Here is a 27,109-nt window from a genome sequence, read left to right as displayed (position 1 = left end):
GAGGTTGGTAAACAAATTGTTCAAAAATCAGATCGGCCGAAACCTGGAGGTATATGTGGACGATATGTTAGTAAAAAGTCAAACCCAGGAGCAGTTCATCTCTGACCTGAGGGAAATCTTCGAGGTTCTGCGGAGCTCAGGAATGCGGCTAAACCCAAAGAAGTATACTTTTGGGGTCCGGTCGGGAAAATTCTTGGGTTACATGATTTCTAAAGAAGGGGTGAGAGCCAATCCGGACAAGATCAAGGCCATCCTGGACATGGCTCCACCTCGGAATATTAAGGAGGTGCAACGTCTGATAGGGAGGATGGCAGCCTTGAACAGGTTCCTGTCCAGATCGGCAGTTCGGGGGTCGCCTTTCTTCAAGGCCTTGAAAGGAGGTCGGTAGTTTGTGTGGGGTCCAGAGTGCCAGAAGGCGTTCGCTGAACTGAAGGCGTACCTCACTCGGTTGCCAGCCCTAACTTCTCCCGAGTTGGGGGAGACCTTGTTCCTCTATTTAGCTGCGGGAGAGGGGGCCATTAGCACGGTGCTGGTGCGAGAAGAGAGCAAGGTTCAAAAACCTTTATATTATGTCAGCCGCGCCCTGTAGGGGGCCGAGGTAAGGTACTCGTCAATAGAGCGATATGTTCTAATGTTGGTACATGCAGCTCAGAAGCTCAGGACATACTTCCAAACTCATCCTGTTGTGGTGGTGACGGACCAACCCTTGAAAGAGATCCTTTCCAAGCCCGAGGCTTCAGGACGGATGGTGAAGTGGGCTGTGGAGCTGTCAGAATACGATCTGGGATACCAGCCAAGGACAGCTATCAAAGCCCAAGCCTTGGTGGACTTCATAGCGGATGGCGTCTCCTTTGGGTCGACCGAAGCAGAGGCCGAACAGGCTGAAGAGACAAATAAAGGTGGAAAGGATGAAGGAATCATCAAGGACGCACACCCCAGGCGAGCAGCCGAAGCCCTACAGGCCCAAAAAACTACCAAGGCCGTGCTGATCCGAGAAGCAGTCGAGGTCCTAGCGGCTGAAGACGCTGCTGGGGTCGCTCAGGCCAGTCAGGTAGCAGAGGTCGAACAGGTCGGAGAAGTAGTTGAGACCGAGCAGGTCAAAGAGGCTGTCGAGGCCAGTCAGGTCGGGAAGGCAGCTGAGGTTGGGCTGGCCGGAGAGGCTGCCGAGACCAAGAAGGCTACAAAGGCTGAAGAACAGATGGATCCTCCTTGGACATTGTACGTGGATGGTGCGTCAAGCAAGGAAGGATGCGGAGTCGGGCTCCTCCTAATCAGTCCTACTGGGGAAGAACTGCCCTACGCACTAAGGTTCGATTTTAGAACTTCTAACAACGAATCAGAATATGAAGCTCTGATTGCAGGGATGGAAATTGCCCGCAAGTTAGGAGTCAGATCGATAAAAGTCTATAGCGACTCGCAGCTGATAGTGAACCAGGTTTGGGGGAGCTATGAGGTCAAAGAGGGGACGCTGAGAAAATACGTGGCCAAGACGCGTGAGTTGAAGGGCCTGTTCGAGCAGTTCGCGCTTGAGCAAATTCCGCGGAGTCAGAACAAGAGAGCTGATGCCCTGTCCAAACTGGCCTCCACCTCGGTTGGCATCTTGGGTCGAGAGATAGTGATGGAGGTCGTCAGAAGTCGGGCGTATGAACAGGTGAGTGCTGCGGTCATACATGTGGTGAGCTCGTGGATGGATCCTATTGTTCGATATTTGGCTCAGGGTGAGCTTCCGCCGAGCAGAATAGAGGCTCGCAAGATTCTCCTAAAATCACAGAGGTACGTGCTCACACATGGAGTCCTGTACAGGAAATCTTACTTGCAGCTCTGGTTGAAGTGTGTAACGCCTGAGGAAGGGGGCTATGTCCTGCGCGAGCTACATGAAGGCCTCTGCGGCAACCATGTCGGTCCAAGAGTATTGGCTAAGAAGGGAATGCTGGCTGGATACTATTGGCCCACCATCTTCAGGGACTCAGCCGAACTGGTAGCCAGATGTAAATCATGCCAGTTGCACGCCCCAGTTCATCATGCCCCAACTCAGGAAATGATTCTTCTTCATAGCCCGTGGCCGTTCTTCCAGTGGGGAATTGACTTGTTAGGACTTTTCCCCCGAGCTCCAGGTGGTTATGAACACTTGGTGGTGGCAATTGATTACTTCACCAAGTGGATAGAAGTTGAGCCGCTCAGTACAATCAGCAGCAGGTCGATACATAAGTTCCTTTGGAGGAACGTAGTCTGCCGATTTGACATACCAAGGGTTCTCGTTTCGGATAATGGCCGACAGTTCGCGGATCATTCGCTTCAGGAGTGGTGCGCTGAGTTGGGCATCCAGCAGCACTTCACCTCAGTAGGGCACCCCCAAGCCAATGGGCAGGTCGAGAATGTTAACAGGACCATCTTGCACGGCTTAAGAACAAGAATAGAGTCTGCGCAAACTGGTTGGTTGGACGAGCTGCCCACTATATATGGGCTTATCGGACGACACCTCGGACGGCCACCCAAGAGACCCCATTCGTCCTGACATACGGGGTCGAAACAGTGATCCCAACAGAAATTGGAGTACCCTCGGGTAGGGTGCAACACTTTGTGGCTCAGGGCAATGAGGAAGAAATGCGGTTTGACTTGGATATGCTCGAGTATCGAAGGGAAGAGGCGGCTATAAGAATGGCTAAATATAAGGGTCAGATCGCACGTTACTACAATGCCATGGTAAGACATCTTTCTTTCAAGTCAGGGGACTTGGTGTTACGCAAAAACTCCGTAAGCCGAGCTGTGGGCACAGGCAAGTTAGATCCAAACTGGGAAGGTCCCTATGTGGTAAAGGAAGCTAACCGAGCAGGTTACTGTAAGCTAGCTCGCCTGGATGGAGGCGAAGTCCCGCGCACCTGGCACAACTCAAATTTAAGGCTTCTTCTTTAGATATCCTGCCCGAGCTGACAATGTTCAGCTGGACAGGTCTGCTTTTCATTTTTATTAGTTCGATCTCTGAGAATTATAAATGTATTCAATCTTTGAAATAAAGACTGGGCCATGACTAGAACTGGAGGGGGAAGGTATTCAGACCCGGACGAGCTGGAAGAAGAAGAACTAGACGAGAGTATCTCTATAGGTGCAGGTCGGACAATTCTACGCCTAGGTGCTGAGCTGGTGAGGTCTGAGTGTGTGGAAGAAGACGACATAAAAAGAAAAGAGGACTTACTGGTGGATGAAGGAGAAGAACTGAAGTATGCTAGAAAGGGAGATCCTACTCTCGAACGACCTCACAGAATGCGGAGCGAGCTGGTGAAGATTGGGGAGAAGGAAGAATGAGAAAGAAAGCTTGAAAGTGACGTCTGGTGGGGTCTATTTATAGGCTACCTGGGCGGGAGATGAAGAGTCCCGAATTGAAATTTTGAAATTATTGCCTGGTAACTGCTACCTGGGGAAACGTTTGGACTAACAATCGCCATTATAAAGGACGTGACAATTGAAACGACGGTTGACCAGTAGACATGGCGGTTATCCGGACAAGGTGTGTGATCGTGGGATCGTGGGTTCCTCGCCTTGCCGACCTGGTGCTTCGAAATCTGGTCTAGACTCACGCGACCTCTCAGTAACTCTAGACCCAGGGGGGCTAGTGTAGTGGGGCAAATACACGCATGACACGTGTCAGCTCGGCAGGCCGCACGCATCAGGTCGGCAATATAGGCCTTGTGTGTTGCTCGCTGCAGATCGGCATAAGCGGGCCAACTCGGCCGTAACAGCCGCCTCTCCCTATAGTGGGCCTCGTGGGCCGCCGCCTCCGAACTATTAGGGGCCGTCATGCCAAACCCTAATAAGATTTCAAACCCTAAGGGACTTTGACTCCAATAAGGAAACTACTACCCGGTCAAGCCTATAAATATAGCACTAAAGGACTACACAAGGTACGTGAAAAACAACACTCGTGCTCATTACTCTGCTCAGAAAACTTTACTAATTTAATCATCGGAGTTATCCCGGGGACTTTAGTCCCGCTGTTCCACTTCCTTCGCAGGGTTCATAGCTCATTCATCAGACATCGTTCCCAACTGTCCCCGATCAGCTCAGCTCGGTACAGCTCAGCTCGGACCAGGTTTTTGGCAGTCGCATCATAAACATATTTTTTCATTAATTTTTATATTTTTGATTAATATTTTTATTTCACACATATCATATTACAAAAAAAAGTACTATAGTTTTATTCTAAAATTTTTTAAAAATAATCTCCTATCCAAATACATGAGAAGGGGGAAAAAATCAAGAGTAACCATCATACTATAAATCAGAGTACAGCAATGCATGAAGAGAAATATCAAATGATAGGCACATGCACGATAATTATGTGACTAAAACAATTTCTTTCTTACCACTTAAGTGCATGATACAACACTTTTGAAATAGGAGATTTGTCAAAAAAAAAAAAAAAAAAAACTACATGCTACAGCACATGAAAAATTGAAGACATGTGAAAATTGAAGGGATTTTTTTAGTTTTAGGCTATCTTTATTTTTAAAAAATTCCTAGCAAGTATGGGATGGATAGAGAAATTAAATGTGCACTCATATTAAAATGGTAATTTGTCAAATAAAATTTACGTTTCGGATTGCAAATAATATGGCCAAAAATGTTTAATTTAACTCAAAAAAATGACATTGAATCTACTTATGCATTAGATAAAATAAAAAAGATTTTTTTTAACGAGTGTCCTAAATTATACTTAACTTATTATATTAATATACATAGTTATATTACTAATTAAACGCCCTTATACTTTTTCAAGATTAATTGCACTCTTGCTAAACCCTAAAAAAAAAACCAAAATACACTTATAGAAAATTCCAATTCTTCAACCCCCTCTTGTCACTTCTTTTGACTAGTTTTTCTCCAAAAATCCCAAAAAATTCCCTTTTTCCCTCATTTTTCAACTTTCCCACCATACGCCCTAAATTAGAGGTGTCAAAATGGATGATTTGGACGGGTTTGGGTTGGATAAAATGGATAATGGGTATAAGTGAGTCAACTCATTTATACCCATTTAATTAAATGGGTAAGTAAAAAAATGAATTGGGTAACCTAATTACTCATTTATAACCCATTTCTTTTAACTTTTTGTAAACTCATTTAAATTTATTTTTGCAAACTAAGTTATCAATTTATACCGCTCTTTATACTCATCATTAGTTTTAAATATTTACTTATAATGTTTAATAAGCCTAATTACCAATTTTTTTCCCCATTGATACTCTATATCACAAAATTATATATTATTTAATAATAAGAATATAAAAATTTGAACTAAGTACTACAAAAGTTAATATAAAAATTCTATCCAAAAATTTTGAACCCCTAATATATTTTTCATAAATAAATTTAAATTTTCATTTTAGAAAGATAAAAAAAGAGGTTAAAACTTGTCATAAATTGATAATACTGAAAAATGAGTAAGTTAACAAATTAAGAGAAAATAAAATAATAAGTTAAACCAACAAATACTAATAATAATAATGAAACAAAAGTAGTTAATATTATGACAAAATAAAAATTTTGAAAAACAAAATGAGTAGGGGAAGAGAAGAGATTTGGAAAAAAAGAATTTTAAATGAGTTAATTGGATTTGATGGGTTATCTAATAATATTTATTTTATTAAATTAGGTATTATTAAATAACCTATTTATACTTATATACAAAAATTTAAGATATTCAGGTACAATAAATTTAGTTAAGTAGGTTGATTTGCCGCCGATACCCTAAACGTCTTCAGTCGCCACTCCCAGCACCAGCTTCACCGTCTCCGCCGTCAAAATGAATCCCTCCTCCCTCTCCCTCCACCACCACCATTACCCGTCCACAACCACCACCACCACCATTTTCCATAAAAAACCCACCCCAACCCCACAATCTTTCAAACTACGCACCTCATTTTCCCCAATTAAAATGTCACTCACGGAAAATGCCCCCTCAATCGCCATCGTCGGCGTCACCGGAGCCGTCGGCCAAGAATTCCTCTCCGTATTGTCCGACCGGAACTTCCCCTACCGATCCCTTAAGCTCCTGGCCAGCAAACGCTCAGCTGGGAAAGAAATAATTTATGAAGATAAGGCCTATATTGTTGAAGAACTGAATGAAGAAAGCTTCAAGGGTATTGATATTGCGCTTTTCAGCGCTGGTGGTTCGATAAGCAAGAAATTCGGGCCGTTGGCGGTGCAAGATGGGAGTATTGTGGTGGATAATAGCTCTGCTTTCAGGATGGATGATGGGGTTCCCCTTGTTGTCCCAGAGGTTAATCCGGAGGCTATGGAGCATATCAAGATTGGGAGTGGTAAAGGCGCATTGATTGCGAACCCGAATTGTTCGACCATCATATGTTTAATGGCAGCTACTCCGCTGCATCGCCATGCCAAGGCGAGTGAATTTGGTATAAATTGGTTATATTGTTTGCTTTTTCTTTATTAGAAGATGGGAAGTCAAAAGATGAAATTTTTAATGGAAGTAGTTGAAAATGTGGTGTATGTTAGGATCATTACTTTGCAATTTTTCTATATTTGGAGTTTTCAAGAGAGTCTGATTATAAAGAAGAAATCGTGATTTAGGCGCCTATGTGTAACCCATTTTTGTATGCCTGGTTTTTTACGTGATTGTGAGAAAAAATGGAGATTTTTGGTGATTGGGGTGAATGATTTTCATCAGTTTATTCAAGCTGTCACCCTGGTAATAGTGGCTTTCTGTTGAAATTGGAGGATGGTTTGAGATTTATTGATGCATGGGTCAGGGTAATGTCGTCATATATGTTTTATAGAAATTTTGTTGAATTGTTGAGGTATCTTTACAGATTTTAGGCTACCTTAATTATGAGAGTTTGATTTATTTTTGGCAAGGATTCAAGAGAATCTTGGTCTTGGCATACATGAGCGATGCCTGGTGTATTTAGATTGATGAGTAATGCCTAGTGTCATTGGACAGATTAGTTCCCTGTGGTTTTTTAACTACCTTATGTTTTGGAATAAGTAGCTTTTGCAAGGTTTTCTCTTTGGTACTAATGGCTTCAAAGCATAGTAATTAGTCGTAGATATTCATTTTTTGATGAATGGTTGGTAAGCCGTGTTAAGCTGATTAATAAAGGTACGCTTTATGTTGCTTGTGGACGGTAAATAGTGTGGTGTGTAGACCATAAGTTTTTGGATGAATTTTTTATCTTAGCACTGGAAATTGGTCGCCAATGGAATTCCTGCCATCTTTGAAGTGAAGGTCAGCTTGGCAGTTCAAATGAGAAAGAAGAATAACGAGAAGATAATGAAATGAAAAGTCAAAATGGTACATGGGAAAGGAGGAAACTTGTCAAGTTTCTTATTGTTATTGGTAATGTCACTGTAATGGACAGCTTTAATTACATGGAGAAAGGTGGAAATATATATTTGAATGTTGGTTCGGAATGCTATGTTCTAATGTCTTGCTTTATCTAGATCAAGTCAACTAGTTTCCACAAATTTGTTGAAGTTTGACATTACTGCCGCCCCTTCCCCTAACTGATCTCGTTTGGTGTTTCAATTTCCAGGTTAAACGCATGGTTGTTAGTACATATCAGGCAGCTAGTGGTGCTGGTGCTGCTGCAATGGAAGAGCTTGAACTGCAAACTCGTGAGGTTTTCAGCCTATCAACATCTGCTTCCTTTCAGCTTTTTATGCAACAGATTAACACCTTTTTTTTGTGGTATAGGTACTTGATAGGAAGGAACCAACCTGTAAAATCTTTAAGCGACAGGTTTGTCAATCAGTGACACAATACAAACTGTCATGGATTTAGCTTTTATCTATTTTTTGAATTTTTATGCGGTTAAGTTCTCCATATGCAGTATGCGTTCAATCTTTTCTCACATAACGCACCTGTTCTCCCAAATGGCTACAATGAGGAGGAAATGAAACTAGTAAAAGAAACGAAGAAAATATGGGTTAGCATTTTTATTCCATCTCCGCTAGATTTTTCTACCATATTTGATGAATTAGACGCGCATCTGATTACACATTTTAGTTAGATACTTTAACAGACGAATCTATTGACTCAAACTAACAACCTTTTCTCTGTTCCTGTCTAGAATGACGCGAATGTAAAAGTCACTGCAACTTGCATTCGAGTTCCAGTTATGCGAGCACATGCTGAGAGTGTAAATCTTCAGTTTGAGAAGCCATTACACGAGGTAATACTTTTGGTGCTATATCATTCATGATATTACTTGGGATGGAATTTCTGTTTGCCGCGTTCCTTCTAGGTGTGGAACGTGTGATTGGAGTTAAATTGTATGAATTTGAGGCTGAAGTTATTTAGATACAAACTAAGATACCTTCGAGAAGTTTGTAAACCCCATCCTACTGTTTATGGTTCAGACCCAAAGCATTATGAGTATTGTGGCAGAGAAACTTAGTAAAGAATATAACTTTATCATTGCCTTTGTTTTTCATAAGATCCTTAAATTTTCTTTTCCAACATTGGGATAGACTTTAGGTTCTAAAATATGTTGTTGTCCAGGATACTGCGAGGGATATACTTGAGAATGCTCCAGGAGTAGTGGTTATTGATGACCGTGCAGGCAATCACTTCCCAACTCCACTAGAAGTTTCAAACAGAGATGCTGTTGCAGTGGGGAGAATTCGACGTGATGTCTCTCAAGATGGAGACTATGGGTAATAAATCAAACGCAGAAACATTATCTTTAACTTCCAATTCGTTTAAGAGCTAAATGCCTGGCGTTGCAACAGGTTGGATATCTTTGTCTGCGGTGATCAAATACGCAAGGGTGCAGCTCTAAATGCTGTTCAGATTGCCGAGATGCTACTGAAGTAAAAGAGATGTTTCTGTGAGTGAGATTTATTTCGAATCATATCTAAACGTTGGATTTGGTGCTTGAACTTTGAAGACCCTCGCGTCTTTCCTCAAAGAGGAGATAAAAGAGAGTAAAAGTTCCGAGTTTTGTAGCACTACCAGTTGAAATCTCTGAGTTTTGGTAGCCTTGTTAGTTCATTCCGTGGTTTTCAGTAGAAAATTTTGTACCAATATATTTGGTGTTGAAATGCTAGTGTTCAAACCTGTTTTCCATTCTTTACTTTTGTCATGGCGTGAAGTTTATTAAGCTGGTCTGCATTTGTAAGCTGCAGATTTGCACTTACTGAGGAAATGACTTGGGCTTTCCACCTGATGCCTAAACACTGACTAATGATGCTCCGCGAACATATTGCTAGTTTCTTGTTGGTACTAGGGTGACTCCAAGCTTTTACAAGGGGAAGGTAAAGAGTTTGAAAATTGAGCTGGAGATCTCCCCGACTGATGTCTTTTACGTTTTTCAAATATCTTCTCCCTCTCTGCAGCAATTGCTGATATCTGTCTTTAGTTCATTGTGTCATGAAACTTGTAGAATAAGGTCGATTCTTAATCACAGGTACTAGAGGAATCCAATCACCTATTAAAAAAAAAAAAAAAAAAAAAAAAACTTTTACTAATTCCTTATCTGTTACCTTCTTGTTACGTATTGCTTTATGGTTTACTCTTCACTTATTAATTTATATTTGCATACATCATTCTTGGTACCTTAGCTATGACCTAAACTATGTTCAGTTTCGAGCCAAATGCCAGAAAAGACAATTTAATCAAATCAATTAAGTCATATAATCAGCAAGACTAATTTAATTTGTTTTTTTTTTTTTTATAGAAAATTTTACTGATTATCATTAACAAATGCCTTATTATGCTACGAGGACACGTCACCTTTCTTTTTGATTAAAAATGAACAGCTTTTGGTGAAACATTTATGATTAAAAATGCAGCCTATTTGCTTTCAAATTCACATTTCTAGGTTTAAATGCTGCACCAAAAACTAATTGTGGTAAAAGTAGACACACGTTTAAAACCTGTAAAGCTTAGAGATTAAAGCGTTAATGCATAAAACTCATCTCAAACATTTCATTTACTCTTCCGAAAGGCGAGTCTAATTTTTTTCCCCTTTACAATTCCTTCAACTATATTTTAATTCATAATCATTAATTCTTTGGAACTTATTCTTATTTTAAGTTTGTCATTTAGAATTTTTATATGATTACTAATTTGTCAATTATTCTTATTCTAATTTGTATCTTAGAATTTTAGTCTTAATTTGCATAGCCTTAATGTGATTTATAGAATTTAGTTAATTTTTGTATGATTTAGCCCATGAGTTAATTTTATCTTTTGTAGTCAAACTTATTTGAAATATTTACAGTTGATTCTTTTTTCAAGTGAAAACCATCTCCTGACAAAGAAGAGGCATATCATTCTGAAGAAACTCCTTCGATTGAGTCGTCTAATTTTGCATGCCTCGTGTTGATAGGAAATAAAGTAGTGGAGAGTCTAATTTGATATTTGACTTTATATGGTGTCTTTTGTTATTAAAAATATTTATCTGTTGGTTATCATCGGTTAAACTTTCAGTTTGTGTGATTTGTTTTCTTTTAAGATTTTTTTTATTGTTTATTGATTGTCTATTCGCCCTCTCTAAGTCAAAATCCTACTATAGGTATTTAGGGTTTTGAAAATTGATGATTTTGTGGATAATTAGAAAGCTTCAAAAATAGATAGCCCCTCTATTTTTTATTTCTTTTTTTTTTTTTGAAACTTATTGCTAAATTAGATATGTAGATAGTTCAAACTATTGTCAAGGTGAAGATTTGTTAGGATTTACACTGGGGGCTGGGGCACGGGCCGCACTGTCCCCTTATGATACTTATAAAAATTTGATGTAATTTCAATTGTATCCCCCTGGAGTCTTGTGTATCTATTTGTTTATAGGGCTCCATTACCCCACTTAAATTTCTATAATACCTATAAAAATTTGATATAATTTCAAGTATGTCTCTTGGAGTTTTGTGTATCTATTGGCCTATATGCTTTTAAAGTTGTCTTTGATTTTACCTGTTGTTACAGTTACCATAGAAAGGGTTTTTTCAATGATGAATATAGTAAAGAATCGATTACAAAATAGAATGAAAGACACTTGGATGAATAATTATTTAGTTACTTATATTGAGAAAAATATACTTCGTGAAATTCAAAATGAAAAGGTTGTAAACCGTTATCAAAATATAAAAACTCTTCATGAACAATTGTAAATGGTTTAGTTTGTTTTTGAAATAAAATTATTAGTACATTAATAATTTTGAGTTTGTCTTTTGATGTTTTTCATGAAATATATGCATCATTTGTACTTGTTGGTGAATATTTTTTTTCCTTAAAAAACAAAAAAAAAGTAGGTAAAAAATTTTAGAATTGCTTTTACCCCCACTAAAAATTTTTTCTGGCTCTACCACTGCCTGTGAGCACTTATTTGCTGCTTGTCCCTTATTAGATATTTGTTGATTTACACTTGACTTGGATAGACCTGATTTTTCAAAATTCAATAGCCTAGATTATACCACAATTTCAACCATTGGGTCTTTGAAAATCGGGTCTATCCAAGTTTTGGCCATTTATAGAGTGTTACTTGCTGTCGCTCGCTGAAGAAGACACTCAAGTGTAATGTTTTGCGCTTATATATATTTATGGAGGGCAAGAAAATTGAGAGTCTTCAGCTCTACTCATCCAGGCCCATATATTATTGAAAGTCTGTTTTGTTTTAAACAATAATTCAATCTACTACATACAAGATTTTGATACTCGAATTGAGATTGACTTGATATGAAATTGTTCAGACTTAATTTTCTAGTTAATAAAATTCGAGTTATTTACCTCGAAATCAACCCAAGAAACATAAAATTTAAAACTTTTGATACAAAATTAAAGCTATTTAACCTCAACTCGAGTTCAGAGCTTCAATAAGAGCATAAACTAGTTAAAATCTGATGCAATTTAAAAATAAAAAACTAATTGCAATTTCATACTCGATGAGATAACCAAACCCTCTCAAACACTCGAGTGGCCGGCTATGCAAAATTTATTTGTGGTAGGGCTTGGTCTTCTAAGGCATTCAAAGATCGTCTCTGACCAATAATTAGGACAAAAAGGAAAACACCTGTATCATTTACTCTTCCTGCAAATGGCAAACATGAGACTGAACTTTGATAGGCTGAAATCTGGATAGGCAAAATTGTCGAGAACCTCAAGGGAGGTTTCTGAAATTATCCTTTAACTAATATGGGATGGGACTTATATCTGACATAGATTTTTGTTTTATATATATATATATATATCTTCTTCTTAAATCTGGAATGAAGTCCAAACAATTATTTATTTTTACCCCAAGCATTAAAATTTTTTTTTTTTGGAAGATCCCGATTATCAATTCTTATGCTAATCTTACGTATAATGGAAAAGAGAACCTACTTGGGGAATAGCAACAATTAATCTTATGCAGTTCTACTTTAGTATAATGATTAAAAACTCATGCGAGTATATACAAGGTTATTGATACATACCCTACTTTGGATTTTTTTTTTTCATTTTTAGATTTATAAACCTAATTGCGAAAAGTATGCACAAAGTACAATACTTTGCTATCCTTTGAACCTATCTTAGCCTATTAGTATATCAACGAGATATAGGGCCTATTTTAGCAATTATGCAAAATCAGCCACCAGTTTGGAAGCCTTATGCAATGTCTAATCTTATTTGGTTCGTCAATTCGTGCCGGATGATTTTCAACAAGATTCGTAAGAAATTGATGTTAGGGAATTCTATAATCCTTTTTGAGTATTGTATAGATGAGACTAAATTCTCCGTTGAATATAGAATAAGATATATCAATTCTCATATTATTTCAAGAGTTTAAATCACTAAATAATGTAATAAGATGTAAGTAGATTAGAATCATGAGTACCATACCCAAACAAGACTATAGCATTTTTCACTATTTTATCAAAATAAAGAGAAAGAGGAAGTAACTTTACCTCATTTGAAAAAAAAAAAAACTTTCATGGAGTTCTTTGATATGGGATGACAACAGTGCTAAATTCTTCCATGAATATGCAAGATTTGAGAGGATTAAGAAAGTGAAATTTGGGTCTTGCCTTGATTTGGATTTTCAGTTGACTCTCTGTACTGCTGCTATCGTAGAAGGAAAAGTGGCGATTTGGAGAAGTTGATAAGTTTTTAAATTTTCAAATGAGCCACTTATGTTTTTTTAAAATTATTGTAGTTAAAATTTTTAAAAAATTTTATAAGAGATAAACTTGGCAAAAAACTCAGGACCTGTATGTGACGATGTAATATGATACCACTACCAATGAACAAGGGAATGGTACGGTAACTGAAATGGAAGATCCTTTGCTTAGTCTACTCAACTTCACTTCACTGGCACTATGTCGAACAACAGAGTGTATTGCTCGCGTACTACTAGTGTCGAGTGTGTGTCCCTTGAAAGTTGAAAGTAGGCAGGACCATAGCCAATCAAAATGAAGTGGAGAACGTGACATCCTTTGTTCTGTCTGTGGAAAAACTAGACAGATTGACTCGGGATTGACTCTATCATTATCTATCATTATCTATCATAGTCTTTCTCTCACACACAGCACACACTAGACGTATTTACAGTGTACATAGTGCAAACACATAGCTTCATCAAATGCAACAAGCACTTTGCTTAAAGCCTTCAATCAGTGTGTGCAAATTTGTGTGATAACTTCCTTTTGTATACAGATAGAAAGTGACCCTCTTGGATGTACTTTGATTAAGGCTCTTTTGTGTTGTAGTCTCTGTTCTCTGAGAAGGTGTGTTTTTTGTTGGATTATTTCTGTTTAATGTTTAATGCATTATTTGGAAATGATCAGTGTTTTTCTGGTATACTTCTTTTTTTTTTCAACCCCCTGGAAATTCCTTTTGGCAGTTGGTGGAATATGCTGTTATTGAAGTAGTGATGCCTGAAAAGATAGTATCTTTTTAGTGGTTTTGTTGATGGGAATTAGTAGTTTTAGTTTAGTTCTGAGAAAAATTTATGCTTTTTAATTTGTTTGTTAGCTGTAGAATGATTTTTTTTTTTGGGGGTACAAAGCAAATGAAGGAAGAAAGCGACAAGAGAACACTCTGAAGCAGGCATTACAGAATCAGAGGAGTTGCATTTTGATCTTTCCATTGTTTTCTGTTGACAGGAGATGCATTCTTAATATATTGGATTTCGCATTTATATGCTGTTAAATCAGGAGAGCACTCTCGAGATAAGCAAAGTATTTGGCTTTGATTTCTACCTATTTCTTGCCAGGGATTAGCTATTTACCACATTCGATAACTTTTGGTGGTAGTAGACTACACCGTCCACTGTCGGAATTCGTTTGCTTTAAATTTTAATGCATAATTTGGAAATGTTTTATATGAGTTTTTCTTGGGATTCCTTTTTCTTTTGTCCTTTTTTTTTCCTCATTTTTTGGCCGGAAATCCCTGTTGGCAGTTGGTTACAAATGTTGCTATTGCAGTGGCTATATCTGAAAAAAGGTTTTTCGTGGTTACATGTAGCTTAGAACCTTGCGACAGTGAAGAAACAAAACAAAACATGTTATGTAATCCTGTTTTTACTGCTACATCGTTTCTCTGTCATTTTAGATATATTGATCTTAAGAAAAGTAAGATTTATTGTTTATCATATTGGATTAATATTTTCATCCCTTTCATGTCTCAGTCTTGAGTCTTGATTGGAAATTTCTTGGTTACACATAATATGATGACATGTGACCTGTTATTTTGTTCAAAATTCTAACATGTAGTGGATTGGCAAATTTGCTGCATCTGCATGGTGGTAAGTGAGTAAACAATTCTCTTTTCTTTGTTTATGCTTCTATTGCAGTCTCTCTTTTGTGGTTTCTTAGATTTGGAGGGAAGAAACAGGAAGCATTTTCTTATAACTTTAAGTTTCTATTAGGTGTATTATGCTGGTATGGTCTCTGAGTTGTATTAGATTCTTGGGGATCCAAGCTTGACTTAAAGATGGGGCAGTGGAATGAAAAAGAAGAAGAATTGGGAACATGCCCCTGCATATTGCCAAAATGAACTGTCTTAGCATCTCAGATTGACTAAATAATTTCAACATGTATTTTGGATGTGTATATTGTCTTACACTTTTTCTCTGTCTGTTGATTAGCGATCTTATTAATAGCCAATCAATAGTTGTCTTACTCTTTCAACCTCTGACATTTACAGGAGTATACAGTAGTTGCATTCTGAAACAAAATTGTGTTAATAGAATTGGCATTGAAGGTTAGCTGCATGGGAAAGACAATTCAGGTTTTCGGTTTCCCTTATGTTCTGGCTGCAGAAATAGTCACCGAGTTTTTAGAACGATTCACAGGTCAGGGGACAGTATATGCTTTAGAGGTTAAGCAGTCCAAAGGAGGACCTAGAGCTTATGCTAGGGTCCAATTCATAAATGACAGAAGTGCTGAATACATTATTGCCTTGGCAGAGCAATGCCTTAATTATGGTTCTTCATATTTGAGGGCTTGGGAAATGGACAGTGATTTGGTTCCGAGGCCTAGGACCTATGAACATCACATGGAGCAAATAGTTCTGAATTTTGGATGTCAGGTGTCAGAGAATAGGCTTTCAGTGCTATGTAATGTGCCAAATGTTTCAGTCAGATTTGGAATCGGAATGAGGAAAATGTATTTTATTTTGCATTTTCGCTCTTGTGACTACAAGCTGGAATTATCCGATGAAAACTTATGGCAGATTGTACTGCATCGACGTGGTCAAGCAGCAAAGTTTCTCCTCATACAGGTTTGGTTGTTCAAATGAAAGATTTGATGTTTCCTGTTGGTTCTAAACCTTTGATCACTTTTGATTCCTTAATTTTTGGCCTACATTTCACTGCATATCTCTAGAGTCTCCTTCTGCCTTGACATGGTAGTTTGGCTTTCAAAAATATGTGACAGCAATTATAGTTGGTTTTGCATTTCATTTCTAAACACTGAGCTGTAATCTCTTCCAGATTCTTTTTTGTCTAAGTTACATTTGTGTTGCTTTAAATTTCACCAAACAATTCATCCATCAATCTATTCATCTGTATTAGGTGAAGAACACTTTTTTATACCTGGATGATTTCATGGCAAAGCAAGTCACTATAGTTTATCATATTAGGAGTGAGAAATAATGGAACTGCAGCACAGTGGTATGTGGCAGTTGAAAGCTGTACTGTGTTGTGTTGCAAATGTAAGGAATTTACTTACAGGTGAGACTATACCCTTAGGGGCCATGGTAGCCTTTGTCAGAGCTACTTAGTTTAAGGTAGAATGTTCGTTTTTCTAATTCTTTTAACACATGAATGTTCGAAATTTTTGAAACATGCTTTGTTGCTAAAACCACTATTTCACTAGGTTGTCATTTATATTTTAGACATTTTGTCTATTTGGAGCCACAGATGAATAGTAGGCTTCCATTAGAAGTAGGTCCTTTTCCATTATGGTACAATAATTCCTTTGACCACTCGCTAATTAAATGTAAATGCTTGTCAGCATCTGAAGCAACTTAGAAATCTTTTTTACTTGCTTTGTCATTGTACTTATCAGTAACTTGATTCTGTCTTTACTTTGTATGAGCAACAAAGCAGGCATGTATCATCTGTTTATTTAAGCCTGAAACATTGTCGCGTTTAACTTGCTAGGTGTAATTTATATAAACTATATCTTTTTGTGGAAAATATAGTTCAATGAAAGGGCTTCTGATGTGATGAAGAAGAGAAAATCAAATGAATGATCATTATGCTTAAAACAGCCATTTCACGTGCATGTATTCAGCATTGTGATTTCAAAGTCTTTGATTTTGCTGCTCTTGTTAAACATGCATCTCTTCTCTTTGAACCAATAACAGTATGAGTTAGCTGCATTATAATATGTGCATACGTGCATAAGTTGTACAAGACAAAAACATGGTTGTGCTTTTATTGTATTTCAATACTGTAACTTATCCTCTCTCTCTCTCTCTCTCTCCATCCCTCCCTCCCTCCCTCCCTCTCACACACACACACACAAAACATGCAGTTGATCACTTGCGGGGACCATCTGGAACATAATTCATTTAAAGCCTGTAAACAGCTTAGCCATATTTCTTTTCCTACTCACTGTGTTAAGATAACTAAATTTTATGTTTTTTAGTACTTTCTTTTGAAGACCTTTAGGATCATCCCTTATTGCCACTGGTATTAACCATGACTTGAACCTTGAAACCCAAAGAAAATACAAAATTTATATGGTAAACAACAAGCATGCATTTCTCCTTTCATGGTTTTATTTTATAAATGAGTTTCTGTTACCTTCCTAATGTGTAATTATTGTTAATGGGCTCAATATTGACACACATATTCTTTTCTTCATGACTTAGTTACTTGGTGCTCCTCGGGTTTTTCAAAAACTTGAAGAGTCTACCTTTAGCTACTTTCAGGAAACTCCAGATGACCGGTGGCTCAGGACGACAGATTTCACTTCATCCTGTATTGGGCAATCATCTGGCATATGTTTAAAGCTTCCTCGTGGTATTAAACTGCCAAATCTCAGGGACTATTTTCCTTGGTACAAAGAAAGTGACAGCCAATTTACGTTGGAAACTGGTTCCCCTTATTCATACAATTTGGTTTTAGCTCCTATTCTGCATCCTCCCCGAGGACTATATTTGCCATATGGAATCTTGTTCAAGGTCTGTTGTTTAGTACAGAATGGATGTCTTCCAGGGCCATCACTAGATGCTAATTTCTTTAGATTGGTTGATCCTCAAAGAAGAGATATCAGGTACATAGAACATGCCCTAGAGAATCTGTACATATTGAACGATTGCTGCTATGAGCCGGTGCAGTGGCTCAAGGAGCAGTATGATAAGTATGACAAGCTTCTGCAACTTCCGATATCACCTACTCTTACTTTGGAAGGTGGGTTGGTATATGTCCGGAGGGTACAAGTTACACCATGCAAAGTGTATTTCTGTGGTCCAGAGGTCAATGTATCTAATCGTGTATTGCGCCACTTTTCAGAGGACATTGACAATTTCCTTCGTGTTTCTTTTATTGATGAAGAGGGGAACAAAATGTTTGCCACAGACTTGTCGCCTCGTATTGCTGCAAATGTGAATCAAAGAACCAAAATTTACGAGAGAATACTGTCAACATTAAAAAATGGCATAGTTATTGGGGATAAGAAGTTTGAATTTCTTGCCTTTTCTTCAAGTCAATTAAGGGATAATTCAGTGTGGATGTTTGCTTCAAGGCCTGGGCTTACTGCTGCTGATATAAGAACATGGATGGGTGATTTTAGTAGGATAAGAAATGTGGCGAAATATGCTGCCAGGCTTGGTCAATCTTTCAGCTCCTCCACGGAAACACTAAATGTTGGTACGCATGAGATTGAAATGATTCCTGACATAGAGGTAAGAGGTGGTTACTTCGGTGCATCCCAGTATGTCTTTTCTGATGGCATTGGGAAAATCTCTGCTCAATTTGCAAGGCAAGTTGCTAGGAAATGTGGCTTCATAACTTCTACTCCATCTGCTTTTCAAATTCGGTATGGTGGCTTTAAAGATGTTGTGGCTGTTGATCCCACTTCATCAAAGAAGTTGTCACTGAGACAGAGCATGAAGAAATATGAATCCAATAACACCAAGTTGGATGTTTTAGCATGGAGTAAATATCAGCCTTGTTTCCTCAATCGCCATATCATCACTCTTCTGTCTACCCTGGGGGTCAAGGATATTGTCTTTGAAAAGAAGCAATGTGAAGCGGTTTCCCGGTTGGACACTATTCTAACTGATCCATTAAGGGCACATGAGGCTTTAGATTTAATGGCTTCTGGAGAGAATATGAATGTACTCAAGGAGATGCTGAAATGTGGCTATAAGCCTAATTCTGAACCATTTCTTTCAATGATGCTGCAGACTTTCCGTACATCAAAGTTGCTGGAATTGCGGACTAAAACAAGGATATTCATACCGAATGGAAGATCAATGATAGGATGTCTGGACGAAACCAGAACCTTGGAATATGGCCAGGTGTTTGTTCAGTTATCTAGTGCTGGGCATGGGCAATTTTATGATGATTCTAACCAGTATTCTGAACAAAATGTCATTCTTGAGGAAAAGGTGGTGGTTGCAAAAAATCCATGCTTGCACCCTGGTGACGTTCGTATTCTAAAAGCTGTTAATCTGCCAGCATTACATCATATGATGGACTGTGTTGTCTTCCCCCAGAAAGGAAAGAGGTAAATACCTTTTTGAGATCTTTTGTATGGTTTATGTTGCAACTCTTACAGAGAATATTCGAGTTTCTGGAATTAAAATTAGCTGCTTGAAGGTGACAATATTGGAAATGCATAAAAAGGTTAAGATCCAGCAATATATTTGCTGATCTTGAAAGACATCAAATTTAAGTTTCCTCTGTTTTTGTGATATCTGTTGATTGATATTCTTCTGCTGTTCTTTTATACCATTTAAGACAAACAGATTTAGCTCTAATTATTTTCAAAGATTGTAACCCCAACAAAAAAGGGGAAAAAAAGAAAGAAAGTTTCTTCTCTTATTATGTCTAGTTATTGGCATGAAAGAACAACTTACATTTTCCCGCATGAAAAGCAATTAGCAGAGAGCTATTTTTGGGTGTGATTTGGTTGCTTGACTACATCTTTAGAAACTTTTGAGAGCACATACAACATGATTTTGTTAAATCTCTGAACTCACACGTGACCCTCAATTATCTTTCATAGCTGACATTATGGCCTTCAGAATATGCTCATATTTTCTTTAAACTCGATAGATTGTTTGATGGTTGACTAGCGTCTTCATTGTTGAGATGTGGCTGTTTACCTACAAAACAAAGTTTATTTTAGATACTAACAAATACTTGGAAACTAGCAACACATTTTTCTCCCCTTTTCTTCTGTTTTTTGTAAGTACTGCAGTGATTTTACCGGTCCATTATTACTTAATTTGGTTTCTTGAATCAAATATTTCTTGTGTCTTAGTTTTGAGTTCAATTAGAAACCATTGGTTGTTTTACACTGGTTTTTGAATCTTATCTTAGTTGTGTTACAAGATTCTAATGTCTTGATTTGAATAGGGGAATGTCTGAAAGCCCATAAACAGAGCATTTCTGTCAAAGCAATAGATTTTTGTTTACAAAATTTCCTGCAGATCTGTGGAGCCTTCTTGAGATTGGTCATGCAATCCAGCCTCACGTGAGATGCCCACAGCTTTTTGGAAGTGATTCTTATAATTTTCACTTCTCATCTTTCCCTTAGTATTTAGTACAGCTTTTGTATACATTTAACACTCCCTCTGCATAGCCTGCCTTGTTGCAAGTTAAGTTGAATGACTTCTAGTTGGGTTAGGGCCTGAAAAGATAACTTTCTTGTTTTAGGCTTGGACTGGATCTTGAGCTGTTTATTAGGACTTTGAGATCATGCATCCTAGACTGATGGACTTTCCTCTCAACATTTTAGCACAGTCCTAATCTATCATGGTTAAAAAAGGGATTTCTTGCTTCACAAGTGAGCATTACGATCTCAGTTTCTAGGCCCAAAAAGATCTGGCTTCATTGTTGAGGTTATTTGTCCACAAATTTTTTTTGGACAACTATTTCCAAATTTTGCTATGAAACAAATAATGGAATCACTATAATTACTTTTTGACTGATATATTTCTGCATCTCTTGGGTCTTCCTTATTGCTTGTCTTAGATAGCTGTTTCATGATGATTCTTAGGAAAGGAAAGAATGGATGCAAGATGGTATGGTTTGGATATAGGAGCTATCCATATAACAGTTTAGGGAAACTATTGGGTACCAATGCACAGAACAGGGTCCAGAATGGATTAGGAAATGAACTCTTAAGAAGACAAGGAAGAAATAGTTCAGTTGGTTCAGGGTTTGAAAGAGTTTGCTAGAATAGTTTCTGTTCATGACTTTATGTTATTGAAAATAAGTTGAATACAACAGTTTAATAAACTTTTTTTTACTAAGGCTGTACGGAGAAAAACTAGAAGACTATTAATCTGCACCTAGAAAACTCAAAACTGCAGGTGATCTGGGAGCTGAAGGGCAGGTATGATTAAGGCTTATTTGCTGACCAAATATTTTCTTGAAACCACTCCTATAACATGGATTAGTATATCTTTAATAAAAGCAAATGATTGAATTTAAGGGTTCACAATGATATCTAATGTGCTTACTAAAGCTCAATTTTTGGACAAAAGGGACTTCTTCTCTGTTAAATCTTCTGAAGGTGAAATAATTGGAATGTTATATAGGATATATCTAATGTGCCTGGTATCGTGCTTTCTGAATGTTTCTTTCTGATTCTAATGTCAATTATAGGCCTCATCCAAATGAATGTTCTGGAAGCGATTTGGATGGAGACACTTACTTTGTTTGTTGGGACCCTGACCTGATTCCACCTCGGCAAGACCGCCCCATGGATTACACTCCAGCACCTACAATGCAGTTGGATCATAAAGTTACAATTGAGGTACCAACTCTTTAATACAAAAATGCTGTAGCAGAAATTTTTTTTTTTAATAGCCATTTCGATTGGGAAGGGGAGGTGGATTATTGAACCCACAGCTTGGTGAGCAGGAAAGGAACCTGCCTTCTCCTTTCTCTTACTTATAATCTCTTTCTAGTGACTAATTATCAGAGCAGTGGTGTAGTCTTGCCATTCTAGCAAATTCCTAGTGTTTTATGATGTACAAACAAGGTTGACATCTAGTTTATGATTTATGACACTTTCGTTTTCATAATGGAGCATGGTAGTAGTTCTTTCAGTTATGCTAGCGTTCATCATCCTGCTTTATTCATTTCCAAGACATCTGCAATTCTGTATTCTGATCTTCCTTCTAATTAATTCATTTGACAGCGTAAGTTACAGAATAAATGGTTGTCTGCATTCATGCTGTTTAAAGTAGGCTACTAGTACCCTTGACCTACTGCGGTTGTGTAATTTTGTCCTAATAGATTTGTTTCCATTCAGTCTCCTTAGCTTGGTCAATTGAGATGGTTACAGAGATTCTTTATCTTTATGGATGACCAAAAGTAAGTGACACTGTATATGGTTGGAGCCTATTAATATCCCCTCTTAGCTCCCATAAAACTGACAGATAAATTAAGAACCTTTGATGATTTAGCAAGGGAACTATATTATTTGTTTTTTTTTTTGTTCTTTTATAATCTGCATATTTCGTCCAGCAAATAAGGATTTGGACAAGTGGAAAAGTTGCTAATCCGCATTGAAGGATGCTAAAACCTTTATGATTCCTTTTTCCACTATCTATACAATTGTAGGAACTCTTTTCTGTTTTCTTCTCAATCTTCTTAACCATGAAGAGTGTTCACCAGGGGTATAGCCCTCTGTCTTAGAAAAATAAGATGCTTGATTGCACTCTCATGCATATTTAGCGTTAATGGAGCAAATAGTCTTTTGCAACGCATGTTTTAAATAAACAATAACTTTTGTTTCTCTGTTGCAGGAAGTTGAGGAGTATTTCACTGACTATATCGTGAATAACAGTTTAGGAATCATTGCAAATGCGCATACTGTCTTTGCTGATCGGGAACCACTAAAGGCCAGGAGTGAACCGTGTCTGGAGCTTGCGGAGCTCCACTCAATTGCAGTTGACTTTCCAAAGACTGGTGTTCCTGCTGAGATACCATCTCATCTACGTGTCAAAGAATTTCCTGATTTCATGGAAAAGTCTGACAAGCCAATGTATGATTCTCAGCGTGTCATTGGAAAGCTTTTTCGAGAGGTAAAAGGAAAGGCACCACTCACAAGCTCTATTAAGTCATTTACAAAACAAGTGGCTAGAAAATCATATGATAGTGACATGGAAGTAGATGGATTTGAGGATTATATTGCTGAAGCTTTTGATTACAAGAGCGAGTATGATTATAAATTGGGTAATTTGATGGACTACTATGGCATAGAAACTGAAGCAGAAATATTGAGTGGTGGTATCATGAAAATGTCAAGATCTTTTGACCGGAGAAATGATGCAGAAGCTGTTGGAAGGGCAATGACATCCTTAAGGAAGGAAGCTAAGACCTGGTTCAACACGAATGGTGATCACTTTGGTGATGCATGTGCAAAAGCATCAGCATGGTACCATGTCACTTATCATCCGAAATACTGGGGTTGCTACAACAAGGGACTGAACCGGGCTCACTACATTAGTTTCCCATGGTGTGTCTATGATAAGCTGATTCAGATAAAAAAAGCAAGCATAAGAAGGTCTCAGCAAATTTCTTTACTGGAGCTGCAGTTTAGTCATGGACTGAGATTCCTTTGAGTGAATAATTTGGCATCAAGAATTTGCGAATTAGCTGTCATGCCCTTGGTAATGAGAAGACTTAGCAGCTATATTTCAGACTATGCTGCAGGCGTTACTCTCATTTGCATCTACTACATTACTGATCATATCTATTGCTGTAAATTAATCGAGTTCTTGAGCGTGCACATATTTATTGTCATGTGACAAACTTATATATTTAGGAAGTGTAACAAGTAAGTCCTGTTTGCGTGCTGTATCATTCATATCTAAGCTGGATGGTGTTACCATTGCCGCTTTTTACCCTTAGTTAATTTAGTTTGTATATGTTATTTTGTTGTTCGAGGAAATGATAAAGGATTACTCCAGGTTTTGTTCTCTATAAAGAGTCAATCTGAACTGCGGTTTGAAGGTTTGGAACCAAAATTGCAACGGTCAGTCCAACTGGATGAATTGGCCAATTTCCCGTTTAATATACCATTCAGATTTGCAATGCTAACATTGCAGCACCATGTTGCCTCCATCTAAGTCTCACTACTGCTATTGCAGCTGCCATTCTCTTATGCCTAGCAGCATTTGAATTTTTTTTTCTTGTAGAAATAAAAGTTTGGGCGAATTCGACTCTGATCACTACTAGTGGCTAGAATATCTTTCCACAGGTTCTTACAAAATGCTAACTAACACAGTACTCAATTTAATAATAGAATTTAAACACACGATCTTTTATAAGAAAGTGATTTGTCATTATCAACTAAACCAATTTTTGTTGGCTCGTAACTGCATTTGATTCCTTGAGCGATTGAGTATATATGCTGATTCAATTGAAAGTGCATCCTTGTATGCATTGGCAGAGTTATATGCATTTTAGGTGGGGCAATTGCCCCCTACTCAAAATTTTAAAATCCTCTTTTATATCTTAAAACTATTATCAATTGTATTTTAACTTAGTTATAGTTTAATAGTTTTCGCTCCCTCAAACTACAAAACTTGTGTACTGCACCCCCACAAACAAAATAATAAGGGGTACTTACCGAAATTTAAATTAATCAAAATCCCATGCATAATAAGAAACAAGTGAAGCAAAATTCAAAAACATATGAAAGAAGATAATACATGTATAAAAAGTCCAATAAAACTATATTAGATTGAGAGTAATATGGAAGGGATAACCAATTATGTTTAATGTGTTTAAGAGAGAAAAGAGCTAATTATGGGAAAAGAAGAACAAAGAAAAATACACTTGGAATATTTCTGCATGACAAAATATTTCTTAGATTATTTCTGTTGTTACTAAATTTGAATTACCTTGTACCATTACTCTTTTATTTGGTTAATTTATCAACTCACCCTTGTATGATTTGTAATTGTGTATCTTATTTTGGATATTGAACACGCTGCAATAAAATATTCACTAATTATGCATATAATTTTGTAAAACACTAATATTAGTTATTCAACTAACTAATAAAATGAGTGAAAATGCTAATTCTAACTTTTGCTTTTCAAGGAAATACATATTTGAGAATTTCACTAAGTAACTTTGGATAGTTTGACAAATTTATTGGCCACACTAAGATTTCTTAAGATTAGTCACTTCTTGCTAACTATCAATTAATAATATAATACATCATATTATGTAAGAAATGAGGTATTTTTTGCATTTTGTAGTTACTAATAGTACCAAGATAGTTGTTTTGAAGTTGACCAACTCCAACTACCATCAATATAGTTGGTTCTCAATCCAATCCTTATATTGTCCAATAATAGACAATTGTCCCTCTTGACTTTAGATCCTAACTCCACCACTGCTTGCATGCTTGTACCATTAATTGTAATCTAGAATACAAGAGAGGAGTTACATTTTAATGAAACAATACTTACTAGAAAATATATGCTTACATTCTCCCATTTTATCACATTTAATAACTGATTAATTGAGTAACGAGATGAATTAATTGTTGATGAAATGTTTCAAAAGCCAATAAGACTTCCCTGTTTCTTTTTATTGCTTATGCTAATATTACATTGGTATTACACTGATGAGTACTTAAATCTGAGTCATGAACTGGAACTGGAAGTATCTTTCAATTCCTTGTATTCATCTTTAAGTTATCCACATAAGGTAACTTTTTCCTAATTTTTTTTAACAGGGGATTTTTTAAGGTAACTTAAATTTTTTTTTTGGGACTAGTAATGTACACAAGTAGATTAAATGAATCCACTTGAGCTCCACCAAAGTTAGCTTCAGTCCGACTATGTTGCAGCAATGATATAGACCTTTTACTAGTAATTGTCAACTTATCTAAATCATACTCAATTCGAGTATATTGCATGTTCGGGATTTCTTCATATTATTTGGCTGTTACTCTATCAAAGTAACAGAAATCAACACAATCTCAAAAACTGCTACCAACGTCTCGAAATTATGTAACGTTTAAGACATTTATCATCAATATATAAAACAAAACTCATCTCAAAAAGGAGAAAAAAATGTGTGTCTTCTTTAATTGGGAATTATCGTGTATAATCTCGCTAACAAGCCGCAAACTCTTGACTCCTAAAGTTCGGAGACTAGTAATATAAGACATTTATCATCAATATATAAAAACAAAACTTCATATGTGTTTGGATTGAGATCAAATAATTTATTTCACAAATTTCAATCATCTTTTTATCTTCCCAATCATCTTTTTATCTCACATATATCACATCACAAAAAATGTTACAGTAATTATCTTAAATAAATCATCCAAATAAACTCATATCCAGACAAATACGTGTGCACATACAATTTTTACACAAGCTTTATCTTCTTGTGATGATGGCCAATTAAAAGGCATGGAAGTGATAATGAATAAGAATTGAGAGGTGAATAGTGATTTATTGTACGATCCAATCTCTTTTGATTACTGGGGTGAGAGGTTTCAGCTTGGAATAACGGTACAAACACGTAAGTGTTTCTTATGTTCTTTCTGGGAAGATTGTTCAAAACGTCCTCTTTTCAAATGAAATTTTTCATACTTTACTTTTAGAATATTGACTTTACCTCCCTTTCTCAAATGAATTTTTTCATACTTTACTTTTAGAATATTGACTTTACCTCCCTTAAGAAGAGAAAATACTATCCTTCACACAACTAAATAGACATCCCACCTCTTGTCGAGTGCCGGGTACAAAATAAAAGAAGCCTTGAATCATACATATGCTGTTTTAAACAAAGTAGTACTACAGCCATAAAGAAACGTAAATTGCCAACTTTATATTTGGTACATAAAATGTAACTGCTACATTCCCAGAAGAGAAATAATATATTGGTGAGCATACTGATGACCCTTTTTTGACCTTCTTCATGTTAAGTTCTCCAAAAACACAGCCTGAAAAAGCTAATTAGATTTATTTCTCGTGTAATCTTTTTTTTTTTCGCAAAAATAAGTTAAGACTAGATTTAACCGGTGCATGCATTTGCATGGCGCTGTATCTTTTTGGAAGAGGGATAAACTAGGATATGTATGAGTGACATACATCCTATGCACTTACATGATCATTAATTTGATATATGCACAAATTCTATCCACGTCGCATGAATTAGATAATGGGCTTTTTCTATTTTGTGCCTTAAAGCATAGGGTAAGTATGCAAAAAAAAAAAAAAAAAAAAAAAAATAGAGGTGTCACCAAACTGCTGAATTTAGGAAACTTTGCATAGAAATTTTTGAATTTTTGTAGACAAAGTTTAATTTTAATAGCTCATCTCTTACTCTGTGTCCTAACAAACCGTGGATAAAAGTAAGGTAGGATGATTGTTTATAAAAAGATTAAGCCGTTGATTTAATTTGGCATCCCTCAAATTTCAGTTAAAAATTCTATACATAGTCTTCATTTG

General features: G+C 36.9%; 3 protein-coding genes across 4 annotated transcripts in view; all 3 read left to right on the top strand.

Annotated features, from left to right (window-relative positions):
• Positions 1–64: 64 nt before the first annotated feature.
• LOC113718486 (uncharacterized) lies at positions 65–3,303 on the top strand. The gene is made up of 4 exons (XM_027243387.1): positions 65–380; positions 648–2,432; positions 2,534–2,833; positions 3,017–3,303. The coding sequence occupies exons 1-4, from the start codon at positions 65–67 to the stop codon at positions 3,301–3,303; spliced, it is 2,688 nt and encodes an 895-aa protein (XP_027099188.1).
• A 2,406-nt stretch (positions 3,304–5,709) lies between these two features.
• On the top strand, positions 5,710–9,161 carry LOC113719574 (uncharacterized). The gene is made up of 7 exons (XM_027244799.2): positions 5,710–6,397; positions 7,548–7,634; positions 7,709–7,753; positions 7,845–7,940; positions 8,085–8,186; positions 8,516–8,670; positions 8,746–9,161. Exons 1-7 carry the CDS (start codon positions 5,798–5,800, stop codon positions 8,828–8,830), a joined length of 1,170 nt encoding a protein of 389 aa, XP_027100600.1. The 5' UTR covers positions 5,710–5,797; the 3' UTR covers positions 8,831–9,161.
• A 4,065-nt stretch (positions 9,162–13,226) lies between these two features.
• Positions 13,227–27,109, top strand: part of LOC113719694 (probable RNA-dependent RNA polymerase 1) — a 93,814-nt gene continuing 79,931 nt past the window's right edge. The window contains exons 1-5 of one of the 2 annotated variants that reach the window (XM_072071672.1): positions 13,233–13,716; positions 15,137–15,712; positions 17,312–19,173; positions 21,282–21,432; positions 22,430–23,530. In XM_072071672.1, coding sequence (XP_071927773.1) covers positions 15,203–15,712; positions 17,312–19,173; positions 21,282–21,432; positions 22,430–23,248 — 3,342 coding nt within the window. In that variant the 5' untranslated portion in view covers positions 13,233–13,716; positions 15,137–15,202 and the 3' untranslated portion in view covers positions 23,249–23,530. Of the gene's footprint in view, positions 15,713–17,311; positions 19,174–21,281; positions 21,433–22,429; positions 23,531–27,109 lie in introns of those variants that run through there. The other variant, XM_072071673.1, reaches the window with a different exon arrangement.

The sequence above is a fragment of the Coffea arabica genome, chromosome 11e (assembly GCF_036785885.1).
Source record: "Coffea arabica cultivar ET-39 chromosome 11e, Coffea Arabica ET-39 HiFi, whole genome shotgun sequence".
NCBI lineage: Eukaryota > Viridiplantae > Streptophyta > Magnoliopsida > Gentianales > Rubiaceae > Coffea > Coffea arabica.
Note: the sequence above shows the minus strand (reverse complement) of the source record. Positions and strands in the feature narration are given on the sequence as shown.

Bases quoted from the DNA above. Each gene is read 5' to 3' on its own strand.
- LOC113718486 (XM_027243387.1), top strand. From the start codon at position 65: ATGTTAGTAAAAAGTCAAACCCAGGAGCAGTTCATCTCTGACCTGAGG. The intron at 2,433-2,533 runs GTTGGTTGGACG...GGGTCGAAACAG, and splicing joins AATAGAGTCTGCGCAAACTG to TGATCCCAACAGAAATTGGA. The intron at 2,834-3,016 runs GTTACTGTAAGC...TTTGAAATAAAG, and splicing joins AAAGGAAGCTAACCGAGCAG to ACTGGGCCATGACTAGAACT.
- LOC113719574 (XM_027244799.2), top strand. From the start codon at position 5,798: ATGAATCCCTCCTCCCTCTCCCTCCACCACCACCATTACCCGTCCACA. The intron at 7,941-8,084 runs GTTAGCATTTTT...GTTCCTGTCTAG, and splicing joins AAGAAACGAAGAAAATATGG to AATGACGCGAATGTAAAAGT. The intron at 8,187-8,515 runs GTAATACTTTTG...GTTGTTGTCCAG, and splicing joins TTGAGAAGCCATTACACGAG to GATACTGCGAGGGATATACT.